Source organism: Amblyomma maculatum, unplaced genomic scaffold (assembly GCF_055883805.1).
Source record: "Amblyomma maculatum isolate TAMU_Amacu unplaced genomic scaffold, ASM5588380v1 scaffold_15, whole genome shotgun sequence".
Taxonomy (NCBI): Eukaryota; Metazoa; Arthropoda; class Arachnida; order Ixodida; family Ixodidae; genus Amblyomma; species Amblyomma maculatum.
In genome coordinates, this window is record NW_028146740.1 from 9795605 (window position 1) to 9814343 (window position 18739).

At 46.4% G+C, this 18739-nt stretch overlaps 1 protein-coding gene across 1 annotated transcript; it reads left to right on the top strand.

Annotated features, from left to right (window-relative positions):
- The first annotated feature begins 924 nt into the window (after nt 1–924).
- Nucleotides 925–16600, top strand: LOC146172018 (elongation factor 2-like). Its single transcript, XM_084586137.1, has 2 exons — nt 925–1107; nt 16304–16600. The coding sequence occupies exons 1-2, from the start codon at nt 1072–1074 to the stop codon at nt 16556–16558; spliced, it is 291 nt and encodes a 96-aa protein (XP_084442263.1). The 5' UTR covers nt 925–1071; the 3' UTR covers nt 16559–16600.
- Nucleotides 16601–18739: the final 2139 nt, after the last annotated feature.

The following is an 18739-nucleotide window of genomic DNA, read 5'->3' on the forward strand; positions in this document are numbered from 1 at the left end:
ATGGGAGAAAAACGCTGGGATTAGTTTTTTGACGCTGGGTGTGTCGCTGGCATCAGCGATGCACTGGGAAAAGCGCTGTATATGCGCTGGGGCCGCAGTAGTTCCAGTGCCCTTAGTATAGCCGGTGAGGCCTGCGCCGTCGACCGGTGTTGTTTAGCCCCAGGGGCTAAACAGCAACAGCGTACTCGCAATCGACCATCGGGCGCATATGAAAAATATGGTTCAAGCAAGCGTTTTTTCCTGCGAAGTTGTTGCGCACCTGTAAGAAAACAAAGGCAGTATCTTTTTTCTAGAGCTTCCATGTTTTGATAGGTCGTTTCGAGCGTTTCGAGAGAGACCAGGACCAGGACATATCTCATGACGCACTGACAATTAACGTACAACTAAAGCTGGAATTGAATAATGTGGGCTATCATGCATAACAAACTTCACAGCTGATCTTAAGGGCACTCTAACACAATGATTACTGCCAGAATGTTCAATGCGAGCTCAATCCCAGTATAAACAGCAGAAAGAAAAAAATCAAAGGAGGAAGAGAGTAGTTTACCCAGCGATGGGCCCATGAGAGAAAAAAAAAAACATACAGCGCTTGTAATGCATAATATTTTGCGTGTTTCTCAAGCTTTTGCGCTCCTTCTTTCACTGCGTATAAAGCAGCCGCGCCCTCGGTCATCGCAACGCTTCTCGAAATCTTTACATTCCAGGTAAGAGACAAACAGCCTGTTTACTCTTACCGCAGTGACAATGTGTGGGCACGGCGGAGGCGTTGGAACCATGCGGCTAACAAATCCGTTCCTGTTTTTTGTCCAGGCCGTGTTTTTCGTGAACGTGGAACCCGCATCACAGGGGGCGTACCACGACAGCACTGGAAATTGGACCGACCATCGTGTTTCCGGCGTGATTTCTTCATCGGAATGCATCGCGAAGAGCAAACTGATAGGACTGCGCAACTGGACACCACTACTGCATGCGCATCGCACGCCACCATCGACTACGTCACCAGTCACAGCACATAAAAGAGAAGCTTCTGCCCGGTTCGCGACCAGTGGGCACGGCGGAGGCGTTGGAACCATGCGGCTAACAAATCCGTTCCTGTTTTTTGCCCAGGTAAGAGACAAACAGCCTGTTTACTCTTACCGCAGTGACAATGTGTGCCTACTGCTTCTGCCGTGCCCACGGCCGTTAGTTACGCTCCTTACAGCAATGTATCATTGTTTTGTTGACGTGCTTGCTATGTGTGGTGACGTTGAACCAAACCCAGGTCCTTCGACACAGGAAATGCTGCAAATAATAATGGAAGATCTTAAACAGCTGAAACAAAATACAATCTCTACTAACACGAGACTGTCTGCTATCGAAAAAAAGCTAGACGATATTTCCTCAATGGTTACTGATTACACCTCTAAAGTCGAATCACTGGAAAAAACTGTCGACAGTCTACTTATGAAAGTAGACGACCTGGAGAATAGAAGCAGGCGGAACAACCTCATTGTGTTTGGCGTTAAGGAAACCGAGGACGAAACGCCCCAAGACCTTGAGAACACGGTCTGCAAGGATGTTCTTCTGGACCGGTTGAATATTTCGGATGTGGCTATTGAGCGTATCCACATCCACAGAATAGGGAAGCCAGCAAAGGGCAAATGCAGACCAGTTATCTTTAAGTTAGTTGACGGGAGGGTCAAAGAGAGAATTCTCAAAAGCTGTAGAAATCTGAAAAACTCAGGCTATAGTATATCCGAGGACTTCTCCCCTCGCGTTCAGTCAATACGAAAGAAGCTTTGGGAAAGTGCGAAAGAGCAAAGGCTGAAAGAAGAGAAGGTCATGCTCAAGTTTGACAAAATTAAAATAAACGGCAAACTGTATCGATGGGACGACGCCCGCAATGAAAGAGTTCCCTGCGCTCTAAAGTGACGGTCTGTTTCCAAACTCGTGTCCGCACAAAGTAACACACAGAGCTCAGGAGCACTAAGAACACAGCCATCCTTGAAATCCTTTTCCGTGCTTAATATTAATGCTAGAAGCATAGTAAATAAATTCGACGAACTTGGAAGACTCCTCTTCACACACGATCCTGACGCTGCTGTTCTGACAGAAACATGGCTTCATGATGCAATTCCGAATGATGCAGTTATAACATCCGATCAATACGAAATCGTTCGTGGCGACCGCACTTCAAGAGGGGGCGGTGTCGCTATTCTGATAAAGAAAGGCATTGACTATACGCTGATACCGCATCACACCAACACTGAAATGGTTTGGGTTGCTCTCCGTCTTCTTCAGCTTAGTCTTTTAATAGGTGTTATTTATCGACCACCGAATGCTGATACTTCTGTACTGGACAACTTGCACGACTTTTTAAATGAACATACAAAGCGCTATAGCCATGTTATCGTTTGCGGCGATTTTAACTTGCCAAACATCAACTGGGATTCTCTGTGCGATCAAAATTTGTGTGCTAACTCGGATGCTTTGCTCACCATTGCTTTCAACTATAACTTAAACCAGGTTGTTCAGAAACCTACGCGCATTACAGAAAATACCAGTTCTCTTCTTGACCTAGTATTTATATCGGACCCTGTTAGTCAATTGGGCTTTTCGACAGATGTCTTTCCCGGAATATCAGACCATGAAGCGGTGCTCTTTAAAAGCGAATTGCTGCGACCAGTAATTGTTCATCAGGCAGGGAAAGTGTTTCGCGACTTTAACAATGCTCAGGATGAAAGCGTTCTAGACCAGCTCGAACCTACGTATGAATCCTTTGCAAAAAATACACTGATGGGCGTACAAGTGTGAACGACTTGTGGTTAGAATTCAAAAGTACGGTTCATCAATGTATCAACAAGTACGTGCCGCTTAAACATAAGAACCTGAAAATGGCATGTCCCTGGATAACACGCGAGATCATACAGTTAAAACGTCGCGTCAAGCGCTTTTCAAGGTCAAGCAATAAAGTTGGTGGTGCTTTGCCGGCTCTTCGGGCTGAACTGCGTTCAAAAATAAAATCTTCACGGTACCACTTTTTTAATGTCAAGATGCACAATTTTCTGAAAACTGACCCCCAAAAGTTCTGGAGGCATCTGTCACAGAAAAAAGACCCGGTTAACAAACTTCTCCTTAACAACACAGTTGTTACCGACTCCCTCTGCTTAGCGACTGCCTTCAATGAGCACTTTTCTTCTGTATTCCTGAGTAACAGCAACTCAGTCTCCGAATCTCGAACTAGCCATTTCAATCTGCCAGACCTAATTATTAACGAGGAGGGTATTGTTTCAGCTCTATTGGAGTTGAACACAAAAAAAATCCTCTGGACCAGACGATATCCCTAACGCTTTTCTGTACAGATATGCTGAGTGGTGCGCTAAATACCTTTTCATTATTTTTACTGAAAGTCTCAGGACAGGAGAAATTCCAAACGATTGGGAAACAGCAAAGGTGATACCCATTCACAAATCAGGAGACAAGCTTTGCGTGAAGAATTACAGGCCAATTTCTTTGTTATGTACGTCCAGTAAGGTATTAGAACATTTTATTTTCAAGCACATAAGTTCATTCCTAGAGGGAAGCGGTTTTCTTATTGAAAGCCAGCACGGGTTTCGGCAACGCTTGTCGACAGTGACGCAGCTTATTCATATTACAAATGAAATTATGATGTCACTAGACAATAATGGACAGGTAGATTTAATTTTCATTGACTTCGAAAAAGCGTTTGACCGGGTTTCGCATGGCAATCTTTTGTTAAAAATAAGGTGGTGGTTAAATAATCGGCAAGTAGTACAATGGTTAGATTCCTACCTTACACAGCGGCATCAGTTTGTTCAGATATCTGAGTCTCATTCCACAAAAGCGCCAGTACTTTCAGGAGTTCCCCAGGGCTCAGTCCTTGGGCCGCTTCTCTTCCTTATTTATTTGAACGACCTGTCCTTCAACTCACGCATACGCTGTCGGTTCTTCGCCGACGACTGTGTTATATACTATAGTATCACATCAGTCGAAGACCAGGCACTCCTAGCCGACTACTTAACAGCAGTTTCTAGCTGGTGTTGTACTTGGCAAATGGGTATAAACAGTTCAAAATGCGGAAAAATGACAGTAACACGAAAGAAACAACCGCTCCAATGCACATACAAAATCAATGGCCTTCCGATCAACTCAGTGACTCAGGCGAAATATCTTGGGGTAACCATGACATCCAACCTGAACTGGAGCACACACATCCAGTCCATTGTCTCAGCAGCGTCCAAAAAACTTCGGTTTTTAAAGCACCGCCTAAAGCATTGCACGAGCAAAACTAATCTGACAGCATACACATCACTTGTGCGTCCAGTGCTCGAATACGCCGACGCTGTATGGGATCCGCACACAAAAACGGATATAAAAATTCTTGAAGGCGTCCAGAGGAAAGCACTCCGGTTTATTTACCACGCTTATGGTCGGCAGGTCTCGGTATCTGATTTGCTCAACAGATCTGGGCTTCCCACGCTTGAATCCCGTCGGAAGCAGCACCGACTAAAAATGTTGTTCAATATCATACATAATAAAACAAAACTGAATTTTCAGAGTTACATGCAATACAACACAACACGCCCCACCCGTAACAAACACGAACGGACTATCTTGATGCCACGATGCCGAACAACAGCATATTCTTGTTCCTTCTTTCCACGCACCATTTCCGAATGGAACCGACTGCCAAGCGATATCACCAACCTGGTATCTTCACAATCTTTGTCTGCTGTTTCGGCTCATGTATCGCAGTAGCGCGTCTAGTACACAGTGTACTTCGATTTCCTTGTTTTTATTCTGTTCACTTAGTCTGTTTGACGTCGGATGATTTGCCTGTACTTTTTTGCTTCCCGTTGGTCTTATTGAATTTTGTTCTCGTACTGTAATCGCCCTGTGTTGCTGTTATTTGGTTGTTACTACTTTGTAATTTTTTTTTTCTTTTTTTCTTTGTGCACTCCTGCCTTGACCGCCAAAGGGCAGTCGGCAGTATTTATGAAATAAATATATAAATAAATAAATAAGGTTTAGTTACACGCAAAATAGTCTCGTTGCTGCTGGGCTTGCCAGTAATGAAGCTTGGTCGCACTCTTTTCCTTGAAGGTTTGTACTAAAGCTCCGTGTTCAATGAAAATTACAAAATTACGCCCACGGTAGCAGACCACGACCGAGGAGCCGGCGTTGGTACATTTACCAGCGATGTCAAACTCCACATGTTAAAATGATTCCAGTGCACACAATAGCGCGCACAGACATCCAGAACATTATTTCCAAATCGTGAGAGCAGGCAGCAAGCTCCAATGATCAAGAAGTTGTAATTGTTAGAGCGGCAGCAATGGACTGTAAACAGCGAAACATGAAGTCCCAACCTTATAAATGCGGTCATGACAAATGCAGAAATGTTTCGAAACGTTCTTGTTGTTGGCGTGCGGTTGGCAAAGGTAGAACCTTTGATGGATGTAAAGGAATATTAGAACGACGAAGCCAGCCCCTGGTAGGCTTATTATATGTTGTGTGTGTGTGTTTGTGTTGTCTTGCAAAAGTCAGACAATAAAGAAAAAAAAAACGTCAGCGTGGCAGAGTGGTTAGCGAGGAGAGCTAGTGATTGAATAGCTGCTTAGGTACAGAGTTCCAAGCGCGCTAGTGGCTACACTTTTTTCTGTTTGTTTTACATTTTTAGGTTTTTTTTTAATGTACTTAACTTGCTTCGTTACTTTTTACCTTTTAATTTTTATCCCAGGCTTTTTTTCTCCGGGCGAACAATGCCGCCAGTGCGGAGCGTGCGAGTATGCCACGCCCCAGTGCGACCAGTTTCCAGCGTCATACTGGGACTATAATCAGGTATAGCGCTGAGGCGCTGGGACCCAGTGGCACTGGTTTTTGCAATAGGGAACCTAAGCATAATTAACGGCATCTGTTGCATAGTGCAAACATTTCCTGGCCTTTGCGTGTGGTGTGGGATCCCCACACTACGTACTCTCTCGAAGAAACTGATAATGCGTCCTGCCCAGAGGGTGACATACCCTCTGGCTCTGTTGAAGTCGTCTCCAGGAGACGCCGTATTGCCTGAAATAAGAATTTCTCCATTGCTCCCCGCGTACTTTAATTCCACTGTGTGGATTCATCCTTCCTGGCGGCCTAATTCGCCGTGAGGAGGTGGCGGTGAGGAGAGCCCATATGGGGCTGCGTTTATACCTGCAGTCATGTGCTGCCGGACCTCTCAGACTGGTCTGCTGACCTACCTAGCCCGCGCTACGGAGGCGATGCCTGACCATTTCCTATTAACTTGTCCTGGACTTTGAGCGGCACGCAAGCTCCACCTTTGAACCCACGCTTATCACCCTACCCGGCCGCCTGATACAAGAGCACGGACTGTTGGGCGAGATGTGCATTGCACAAAAGTATGGAGACGTGAGCCCCACCACCGAGAGTTGTTGGCATTTATATGTGCCACAGGCCTGTATCCTTATATTTAGGTCTGTTATGCCGAAGCGCATATTTGCGCAGTAAAAAAGGCAATGCCTTGAAAAAGACGCGCGTACTGTCGTGAGCCGCCTGAAGTCGCTAGGACCAGTATATTTAGCTAACATGCTCGGTGAAACTTCCACAAAGAAGCAGGCGCGGGATATTTTCGAGGAACTATTGCTCTGACAGTTCTTTAACGACCTCAATGATCCAGTGAGGAGGTTCGCCCTTTCCTGAGATTCGAAAATGTACGAGTACGTCATAGAGGTTGCGGCCCAGGAAGAACAAGAATGGGTGACCGGTTCTCACACGCTGGCAGTCAGAAACGTGAACGAAGATTGGGACCGGGATCCAGACGATTTGCGGACCTGCCTCAACCAACTTGAGACTCCTAGATGAAATCCTACACGTGAGAGCGAAAGAGCAATGCAAGAGTAAGCCTCGTCGCCCTAGTGCGGGCCGATGTTACTGCTGCGGAGAGTCCGTAAGCCCACTTGGTCGTGCACAAAACGTGGCACAGGGTAAGGATTCTTTCTTACCGTCTATCGTGTTTTTTAATACTGGTATGGCAAGAAAGCGGACACGACTCTGTACTGCCGTGGGTGCGAATAATTCCTAACGGCAGGAAACGGAAACAAGCCTGCTGAAAAATATCTCAGGAAGTTCATGCGCCATTTTAGAGCACAACCGTAGATATCGTAGGGCCACTATCGTACACGACCTCGGTAAGCTCTATATCCTGGTATTTCCCTAACACCTGGGAAGACACGGCGAAACTTTCGCACTAGAAAATGAAAAGGAGCAAACGGTCGCGACACTATTCACCGAAGGCATCGTACTGTGGCAGGTAACCTATTGGGGAAGGTCATGAAGGGTGTATATATGGCCTCCTAGGGACAAGAAGCTGCAAACTACCGCATATCATCCAGAATTTCATGGCGCGGTGGAGAGGCTAAACCAGGCGCTCATGAAAATTATAATTCGACAGAAAGCAGGGTGACTGAGACCTTTGTTTTCCTATAACTCAGCTGTGCATGAGGGAACAGACGACAGCCATTTATTTCTCTTGTATTGGAGACACCCTGTGATGCCGGGTGTTGCGCATGCCTAACCAACGACCCATTATGACACTCTTGGCGGCTTGCGTGCCAAACTGATTCCAAGGTTGGCAATAACCCATCAAGTGGCATGTGTAGCCCTTCGCTCTGCTGGTACACCAGAAAAAAAGAGACAGGCTAGAAACAGCCCTGACCCGTAATTCAAACAAGGAAACCGCGTGTACCTTGTGTACCTTGGCCAAGGGGTCGCGCGAAAGTGTGCAACAAAGTGAGCTGGGCCTTTTCGCGTCATTGAGCGGTTGTTGGCGGTGACTGTCCGAATCCGATAAATAGAAACACGGGACTGAAGGTAGCCCACGTAAGCAGACAGTGCCCCGCTGTGGGCAGCCGCGATGGTGACCTGGATAAAATAATAGAGCAAGGCGCATAAACGCTTACTCAGACTCCTTCAGACGCGCGGACGAGTTAGCGTCCCCGACGTGCCGCCTGAGGCGTTATTTCAGGCTACTCTACATTCCGGCCAGACAATAGCGCTCACCCGCATCCATCGTCTGCAGAAAAGTTGACTCAATACTAAGTTTTCGCCCGCACGTGCTAACCCGCAAGGCGACTGGATTGCAGCTATTGGTTGCCCTGTATGTGACGTCTCCGGCTCCTCCTCATCGATCTCGCCAGGGCAACATGTCTACCAGCGGTGCGAAGCCAAGTGACAAGTGAAGCGTAGATAATGGTTGTTTGCTTTGCCGCAAAAACCAATAATACTTAGCGTGCATGGCTAATAATAGTGTTCCTATCGACTGTGAACATTTCCGCTCAAGTTTAGGATCATCTGCGCCACTGTTATCTGCACTGAGCTGAAGAGAGTGACCTTCCAACCGACGAAGTGTACGTGGGACCGGTGTCGGGATTTGTTTGGGATTATCGCAAGTGTTTTAAATACCCGCGAAGATCTTCACGGCCGATGGCCAGTAACAGGAGTTCACGGTGATTTTAATGCGCACGAATCGGCTCCTCAGCGCATCGAAAAGTACCGCTGCATGTGTTGCGAAAGTGTTCACAATTCGAGCGACTGCCTCCTAGCAAGGAAGAGAACTGTCCATGTTTGTAAAGTTCGTCACGCACTGTGTTTTCCTAACAGTGAAATTAACTGGGAGACAGCTAGTCTGGCACTCGTTCCGCTAGTCGCAGTATCTGCAACAGAAACGCGCACACGACGTTGTTTCCGCGACGTGTGGATCACCTGTATTGATCGCGGTTCGTGTGTGCGATCTGCTTGACAAATGCCGTGTTGTCGCCGAGCCCTTCTAAAACGACATTGTACACAAAACGATGTTAGCTGCACAGCTGTCGGGCTACTTGCCACTATTCTGCAGTTTGTGCTTTGTGCTGATATGGGTGCTCGACAATACTGTGTAAACTGTGAACATATCTCTGAGCTTTCATGGCAGCTGTCACTTCTTAAGTAATTTCCTCTTTATTTTTTATTTCCTGCTAGCTATGTGCACCTATGTCTGCAAAAAGTATCTGCGCGATGAATCGGTCACTGAACACAACTTATGTATGTGGTGGGCTAAAAACTTTATCACCACATCAGGTCTTTTTCTAAAAAAAAAAACTCCTTTGACGCGATTGCCAAAAAAAGTTGAGTATGGCGGGAGGTTATGCTTAGAGGAAAGGCACCGCATGTGCAACTGTGTTTCAAGATATGGAAACATTGGTGTACCTAAGGCATCTTGAGCATAAAAGCATGTTTGGTTAAAAAGAAAGAAAAAATTTAGGAAAATATTGTGATTACAGTCTATAGGTTCATATGACAACTTCTGAGACAAATGATGTGATGTAGGCTTTATACTGACATGATGCTGTTATGAAGTTTTACACGTTACATCCCATACCTGTTGCTTTGACACCTCTACTCTCACCAGACTACATTCCATTTCAGTTTTATTGGTATTTACTAGCTCTTCAGCTGCATTTGTTTGCTAAGGTGCAACAGTGGATATATTTCTGATGCCACCAAATTAGATGTCGTCGATGCACATGTCCGTGCCTATTTGGTGCCTTCATTTTGCTGCGACTCCATGATTACTTGCCTGCTGAGTGATATCGATGGTGGGCATGCGCAAACCTTACATTTTTCGACACTATAGGATGCATTACATGTTTTCTTTAGTCCTTGTTGCATTTGCTGCTCGCCTAAATGTGTTTGCACCTTGCACAGTGGTCAACTAGGTTTTCTGGTACACATATCAGTTTACATTTGTTGTATGCCACTGTAAAAGAAGGAAGGCAGATCGGCCGATGCTATCCGATCTTTACTAAGGTCCCAACATGGCGCTCACACTCTTGCTCTAGCGGCCTTACGCTCTTGCGCTTCTCCCTCTTCGTCTTTCTCAAGCGTCAGGCGCAAATCTTCAATACACTACGGGCCCCGAGGTGACAACCACTATTGGATAGGGTTGTTAAGTAGGCCTAACTTCATCCCATCCTTGCTGCAAACTAATTCGTCACAAGCAGGCTCTCCCATCCTTACACAATATGCATTACATGATAATGCCAGTCCGCCAAACAGCTTTTGCGCACTGTCCACGGTAACAGAGTTAGAACATATGTTTGTTGCGGTTAATTACTACTTTCTGGCGCAGACAAGTGACGATATCCCAACAAGAAATGTGACGAACACCTGGATCATTAGGATTACCAACAGCTTCAATTCCAGATAGTAATATTCCCAGCTGCTGCATATCAAAATGTGATTTTCCAAGCCTTTTCCGCAGGCACATCGTTATGATCTAATCAACATTTTACCTCCCCACCAGGCAGTTCTTTCGGCTATAAACTTCCACATTACACTATCACTAGCACGGTAGTCTTTCACATGTTCTTCTTAGATGGTCTTCTCACCGAGCAGGAGAGTCAATACCTCTGATTGCGAAAGATCGAGCGTTCTGTAAACTTTCGCATGGAAACGTTGCTGTCGGAGCATCAGCTGCTTTCTGTCGAAACCGCGTACACACCACATATTCTACCAGGACATATTTATTACATTGACGAACTTGTGTCTTCCGAATCCTTCCTCGCGGCTTGATTACTGTGTTGCCCACGCCGCCGAGACCATTGCAATGTGTATGCAACACCACAAGGCGTGTTGACGGGTCTTCACCAGAGAGCAACACAGGCGTTACTTAGGTGGACGTCGCTGCAGCATTCTGAAGCCGGCTCCTGATCTTGACCACAATGGCGTCATCAATGAAAGCGTGAAGATCTCGTATCCTCGAGGGTGAGTCAAGACGTTTTCCCTACGTTAGCTGGAGAAAGTGCTTCATAGCAAGAACATCTTCCTGAACTTGGTTGCACCAGACAATCTCGGTCTCTCGCAGATGTTGCGCATCAAGGGGGTTGGTACGACGAGTTATAGGTGATGTAGCGTAATATCCGTGCTGTTATTCGAGTAGTTCGGCTCGAAGTACTGAACCTATTTAGTCGAAAAAGTTGCTCCCTGGTCACGCTCATTAGAGTCATCACGACGCACTTTATATTGACGCTGAATTAGGATGGCCACCCCAACGGATCGAAAAGGGGCGCTGAAGACTGTAAAACGTAACACTTCGTGCTGTCTTTGCGAATTAGGCAGTTGTGGCACTGCGTCGGTAATTAGATGAAGCCGGTCAGAAGCGATGCTCCAGAAGAGGCCCAGCCCCTTTATGAGTGCAGAAGATGAGCCTGGTAATGCATCTTTATCAATGTGTTCTTGTTGTGCGGGATCATTCCTATAGCCCACTTTTTTAGCGTCATGCAAGCACCACTGAGGATACTGTTTGCCTTTTCGTATACCTCGGAGGCTTCTTTGGAATTCGAAATACCGGTGCCGAGATCATCGACGTAAAGGCAAGTGGAACGGAGAGCAGCTGTACTTCGTAACAAGGCTTCAACGTGTAGTGAATGGGGCAGTAATCTTGCGCCCAAACGAAACGCGCTTGCAGTCGTCCCGAAGGGCACACGCGTCATTCTGTGCTCCTGAATGGCCAGCAGTTTACTGTCATACCGCGCGTTTCGCAGCTGGATGTTGCCGGGAAACTTTCTAAATCTACGCTGTCATGGCAAGCGCCGTAGAATGATCAACTATGTCAGGGCTGTCCAGCTTCCTCGAAAGCTGGAGTGTATTCTCAGATTCTGCGTCGACAGGTCTCGTTCGAAGCATGCAGACTGCCCCGACTTGAGATAAACTGCTTCCATTACATGAAATAGGGCCTTACAATGTCTTACCAAGTATTGTACTGATGGCTGCGAGGCAATTTTTCTGGCCATGGGAACAGATTTCATTTAAAACAAACTTGGAAAGTTAGTCAGCACTGATAAGCAAATCGATTTCTTTGCTGTCATTCAGGCCGCGAAAACCTATAGTTAACATTCTTATATATGGATGATGTGGTGTTCCAGATGGTCCGTTGATCTGGGGACAGGTTGCAGGAATCGGACGGGGCAAGTTTTCGAGCGCTACGGGCACTTTATTAAACGGGTCAGAAACACATTTTGCTTTGGCGAACACAGTTCGCGGCTTCCTGCCCCCAGTCGTAAGTCGGCAGTCAGTCTCCCAGTCTGTCCCTTTTCGCGCCCAAGCACCCATCTTAAGCATACATTTCAACATCCTGGGGACCAACCTCGTGGCCAATCGGAGGAAAAGAGCTTCTTCGAGCCAATCAGAATGACAAAGCCACATTTTAAATAGCCAATGCAACATCGGCACCTCCGAGATTGGTCCCTCTCGAGCACCGCGTGCCCTCCACCAATCGTTCGCCCTTTCCCCTTGTAGAGATGACGCACAGAGACCCTCTCAAAATCAGGAGCGAGACAAAACAAACTAGCAAAGACACATGAAGGCCACTTTAACCAGCAATGCATACACGTGCAAGGGCACACAGGGCAGCAAGAAATACGAGGGTAGAGTTCGGACCCCGCTGGCCGTAAGCAGAGCGGGAAAAAGAAGAGAATTTATTGCTACCACGCTCATCAACACGAGCGCCGTGTGCTGCGGCGATGTTTCCGTCAACTTTAGAACCGACAGCACCGGATGTGCCTTACTGTTCTCCCGCGTCTGGGCCGGCTCGCTAGGCGAGAGCGCTGCGGGGATATTGATGTTCACGCGAGAGTCGACGGCGCGGTGCGCGCCTTTCCTTTCGAATACTACGAAGGCATGCATCGCATTAGAAACGGCACCCCCGGCTCGCGCAGCCAGAAACACGAGGCCGCTTGTGTGTAAACGTCGCGCTTCCCGAGCGACCGTCCGGTTTCGTGTTTCGTTTTGACAGCTTACGGTTGCGTCGGTGCCGTCCCATCGGTAATGCGCTGAACAGGGAAGTCATATACCTTCGCCCGTTATTGGTCTGAGCTGACAGGTTAAACGACGACGCGGAGACGGTTTCGCTCTCAGCAGTCTACGCGTCGCCGGTACGCCTGACTTGTACGGATCTGTCTTAGAAACTGAAACAACATGTGCTACCCGTAAGACGACCCTGGGTTTCTCACGCCGCTTCAACAGCAACCAGCCCACTCCTCCGGTCGCACAGGCCAGAGGTCACTACGGCGTGTACATTTGCAGGCCCCTTAAGTGGTACGAGCGGCAGATGCGGCGTAGGTCGTTTTCCCCGAGTCATAATTCCCGCGTCTGGCGCCGTGATGCCTATTCTACCTCACGGTCCGACCACCACCTCACAAGGCCTCAGCCCCGAACTCCCGGTCAAATAACTTTTCCTCGCGTATTTCAAGTTCAACGGGCGCCCGGACGCGTCCTCATAAAAACCCCTGACAACAAAGTTAACAATTAGAAGGAAAAGACAAACAGAAGAAGCGACCCGGCTGTTTTGGAGTGCTCCCCTCCACAACGGCCCAGCAACTTAACACCCATCGCGTCAGCAAAGCATTTGTTCGCACCAACCAACACGTGTGCACTAGGAGCTTCAGTGCGTCCCAATAGACGGAATTTGTACGGCCTCGACTTCGTGTTTGGTGTTGTCATATTGGCTTCGCAGATGTAGGTGCACCAAATTGAGCTTGCGTTGCAGTGATTCCTTAGCTGTCCCGAAGGCTTTGATGGCCAAATCGATTTCTCCGCGGGCCGTACTCCTCAATTGCGTGAAACGCTCGTTCTAATAAAAGTCCGTTGGCTACAGTTATCAAAAATGCCTCTGACGACATGAAGTGGCTCTCTGTGATCAACCACGCTCTAAACGTTTGCAACAGTACCTGTGTGTGCACGTAACTTATTGCATCATTAGCCGCGACATGCAAAATGGCGTCGTTTTCAGTGGTAGCTGTTTGCCATGAAGAATCAGCATAATTGCAAATTGAAGTCGCATGCCTCCCTTCGCACTGCGTACAGCGAATGTTACGACGACATTCCTACGACCGATGCCCTGGATTCGTACGTCTAAAACAACGGCCAGATCTGGCTAAGAGGCTTCTCTGCTCTGGTAGACTTATGTCGGAAGTGTAAGATTGCGTTCCGTGTGGGTTGAATGGTAGAAGAAGCGCTCACCGCTTTGAGCAGACATGACGCTGTGTAACGCAGAAGCCGAAGGCAAGGAGCTCTGACGCCAGCCGCGTGTTTCGTCGTTACCACTACGTGTGGTCACGACCGCGGTGAGCAATCACCCACCTCTTGACTGTTCGATCACTTATTGGATCCAGGTTGTTCTCGAGCTTCCAACTCGATACGTATGTGCTCCAGCAACCCTTGCAGCTCCGCTTCTGCCCACTGTTGTTCAGTGCCATTTAGCTGGATGCTTCGCCGCTTGTGGTAGTCTATCACGACTTCGCTCGGTATTACTTTTACGAGAATCTCTACCAACATGGCAGAGTAAGATAACTCAGGCACACCGAGCACCTGCAACCCTCTGATGTTGATGGTGACGTAGTCCAGAAGACTGCGTAACGCAACCACATCAGCTGGAGACTTGATGAATTTCAGTGTCCGGAGGTTGGCCAAGTACCATTGAATAATAATCTGGCGATGTCTGAAGCGGGTCATTAATATTCTGATGGCGTCGCCGTATGAGGTTTAAAACACTTGAATGCCATCGATTGCTTGCGCCGCCATTCCACTTAGCAGGGTTTTCAAGTGAGGAAAACGATCTATGTTGCTCAGGTCTGGGTTAGTATGGACGACATGGTGGTACATGTCCCAAAAGGCTGGCCAGTGGGACACGTTGCCGTTAAAGCGGAGCAAGTCGAGCTTTGGCAAGCGAGACCCAACTCGGCATGGAACAAAAATTTGTTGAGTGGAAAATGTGTCGGCTTAGCCTGCTCTTAAAACTTTTACACAACACATCAAAATGGGTCTTGTGGAGCTGGCAAAAACCTTGCTAAAGGATAAGGACAATAAAGAATAAATGTCATTGTACTAGGTAACAATTCTTAATCTTATTTCTTCATGTAGTATCCTCTTTTTCTTTTTCCACAACCTATCCCTACAGTGCACTCAGATCAAGTCCTTTAGAATTTACTCAAAGTGACGACAGGACAAAGTACAGGAAGCAGTGTGCATGTGTACTTGTAATGCACACCATAGTTACCCACCTCATATGTATTGGCCTCAAAATGCTGCTTATTCTCATCATGATCCCAAAAGCATGCACCCCCTTCCAATACAAAGCATGTAATAAGATGCTACAGGACTATTTGTGCATTGCATATGAAACACACATTATTTATAGTGACTCTACCTATGTACTTAGTCTCAATGCATTACCAACCTGTATAAGAAATTGCACTTCATTTCATATTGAGTACAATGTATGTTGTGCAATAGATTTCCGCAGATAAAATTACAACTGGCATAGCTCTTAAATCGATATAACAGCAGGGACAAAGGCAACATACATTCTTCACGTCACTATAGAGGCTATTTAACAGAACTAAATAGTAATGTTATTGAAGTCAATTTTTGAGGCCTCTCTCTAGAGTGCAAGCAGATTCCGGAAGCAAAGGTTTTGTCGTAGATAAAAAGGCTGCAGAATTTCTGCTAGTTTATTCATGAAAACATTTTTACATGTTGTCTGTGTTTCCACCTAACTATGGGGCTGAAACGTGGAACTAACAAAAAGGGTTCTACTTAAGTTGAACACAACACAGAGGGCTATGGAAAGAAAAATGATGGGGATAACGTTAAGAGATAGGAAACGTGCAGAGTGGGTAAGACAAATAACTCAAGTCACTGAGATTCTAATGGCAATCAAGAAGAAGAAATAGGCATGGGCAGGACATGTAGCGCGAAGGAAGGATAAGCGATGGTCGCTTAGGGCAACAAACTAGACTCCAAGGGAAGGAAAGCGTAGCAGGGGGTGGCCGGAAATTAGGTGGGCGGACGAGATTAAGAAGTTCGCAGCGGTGAAGTGGATGCAGCTCGCACAGGAACGGGTTAATTAAAGGAATATGGGAGAAGCCTTCGCCCTGCAGTGGGTATAGTAAGGCTGAGGATGGTGTTGATGTATGTGTTTCCAATATGCAATGTGACCAAAGTGGACATCTGTTTTCCTTGCATACAAACCTTAAATCTACACCTCAAGTAACTATGATCTGACAAAGCATGGCAATGTCCATGACATGCAGAACATGTTAATATAATATAGGCTGAGTTATCAATCTTTTGCATATCACGGTGGTGGCAGCCCCAGGGTTTGGTTCATAAGTGTGCGAAAGGGCTTCCTTATCCCAATGCTCTCTTTGAGATGATCACTATCCACCTGCCATCACCTGTGACTGCTCAGCGCTACCGAATGCAGATCCTGTACGAGGGTTCCCAGGACGATGAGGCTGCTGTGGCTGTGAAGGCATGCGACCCAGAAGGACCTCTGATGATGTACGTGTGCAAGATGGTGCCAACCTCTGACAAGGGCCGCTTCTATGCCTTCGGGCGAGTCTTCTCTGGCATTGTGTCGTCCGGCCAGAAGGTACGCATTATGGGCCCCACGTTGGGCGCCAAATGTGGGCCGTTCGTGAGCCGCCACCCATGCGACAAACGACCGGCAACAACGTGAACAAAAGAAACCGCTTTTATTTGAGCAGTCAAAAATAAACTCTATGATGAAAGGCATGGTGAAACGCATGGTGAAAGAAAACAATCTTGCGAATTGCTGCACAGCACCGTACAAGGAAGCGAGCATCGATAACACGCCACACAACCAGGTGGAAACACAAGAGCCAAGCCCATGTGGCGAGGCCGGAAAGCGCCTGCGCTGCCGGACAAAAACACGACGCTTCGAAAACGCACACACTCACGTAGAGCTTTGCTCGTCGCTTATCTAGACGAGCGGCGAGTCACGTGCAACGTTACGCATCAGAGTCCAGGCTGCCTGACATGCGCAGTAGCGTCGGCACCGGCCGAGTGCGGCCGGCTGCGTTGTTGCATTGATATGCTCCAAAACAGAGGGGCCGAGGGCCCCACACTTTTAACCAAAAAGAATAGAAATGATTTCCTTGTTTACTTTTTATTTGTCAAACAATACCTTGCGCTCTGTTGTAGATCAATAAATGACAAACAAAGTAAATGTTTTAAGTTACCTCATGCTTTGCACACAACGGTTTGTGAGCAATATTCATATATAATGATTTTTATATTTAGTTTTCAAGATCAAGATCTTTATATCTTGATTTCAAAAATGACCAGAGGGAAAGTTACTTGCTAGAAGGCTTCTGAAAGAGGGGAGAGGGCGCGGCCAGCTCATCAGCTTTCAGCATGTCAGTTAAGACCACAGCTGCGTCACGACCGTTTCACTTGAAGCTGACCCCAAGAGGAAAGCTTACCCATCTTTATGCCAGCAAATCATGCATACCGAATATCCCGGCTAAATTTAATCAAACTTTAAATTAGGTAGAGTGGCCTAGGTTAGTGAAACCAGCCAAGAACTATTCAGAGCTGATTTACCTAGTACCGAGTGTCTTTCCATTTTCCATGGTTTTTCTGCAGTTATTAAAAACTAATTAGTAACTTCTTTATTTTTTGGCCCCAGGAGCAAAGCATCAGTTCTAATGTTGTAGATAGTTTTGAAAAACAGCTACTCGGAATGTTTGCATAGCAGTATGATTTCCACACCTTTATTCACTGGCTTCCAAATCAAGCTACCATATAACTAGCTGCTCACTCACATCATGCAAAGCCACACCAAGGATAGCACTTCTGACAAAAGCCGATTTTTTTTTTTGTATGAGCCACGTTTCGGGACATTGAAGTAGAATTGCTGTCTTGGAGACGATTTCTTTATTGGGCTTGTTGCCGTTTGAAGTCGTGAAAAACAAATTATGCATAATAGAAAGCACCTTGGTGCAAACATTTCTGTCAGCTGTTTTGAAAGACAGTTTACTACTTCCTTATTGATACTAATTGTTCTTGAAGCCAATACTATGAATATTAACTGTATAGTCCTAATCATTATAAGGTTCAATAATTAAACACCAGAGTAGACTAGGCAACTCTAAACAGCCCGTAGCTTGATTAATTCACTGTGTTAGGGTACATCGACTTTTTGAAAGCTAGGACACCTAGTATATAACACACTCCATGGCCTCTTTTTTTTACTGTCACAGCCACCTTCTGTTTTAAGTATATCGCAACATATGCTAGCATTTGATTTTGGAAAATCTAGGATTAAAAGGATGTGTTTTATTGCACAAACGTTTCTCAAACGAAATTCAATTGCATTCACCCGACATCAGTGCTTTCATAAAGCAGCAGCACAAAGAGAGCCCTGTGGAACAAATATGTAATAACAACAGAGCAAACTGCAGGTAATGTAAATACCTTAATTGTCATCCTGGCAAATAATTACCCAGGCTCTATTCCCACATAGCCATAACTTGGGCTTAAAGTCAGAGAGGTCTCTTGGAAGGGGGGGGGGGGGGGCAGAGACCCCTCAGTAATATTTAAGAGGGGTCTGAGCCTCCCCGAGCTTGAAAATATAAGGACTGTGTGAATACAAAGCAGACAAGCAGTTTTTGTTGTCAGTGAATGTAATCGGAAGGTTTCTTCTCTATAGGTTCGGAAATTTCACAGTGAGTATTAATAAGAACTATAGGAACACGTTTTGGAAAACCAGAAATGGGCAAAAATTATGATCTCTTCCCTTCGCATAAAACGATTTGCAAAACACACATCCAGCCGCTTTCTCTTTTTTCCTATTTATTTTCCTTTCCATCCGCACTCAAATCACTAGACTCCCCCC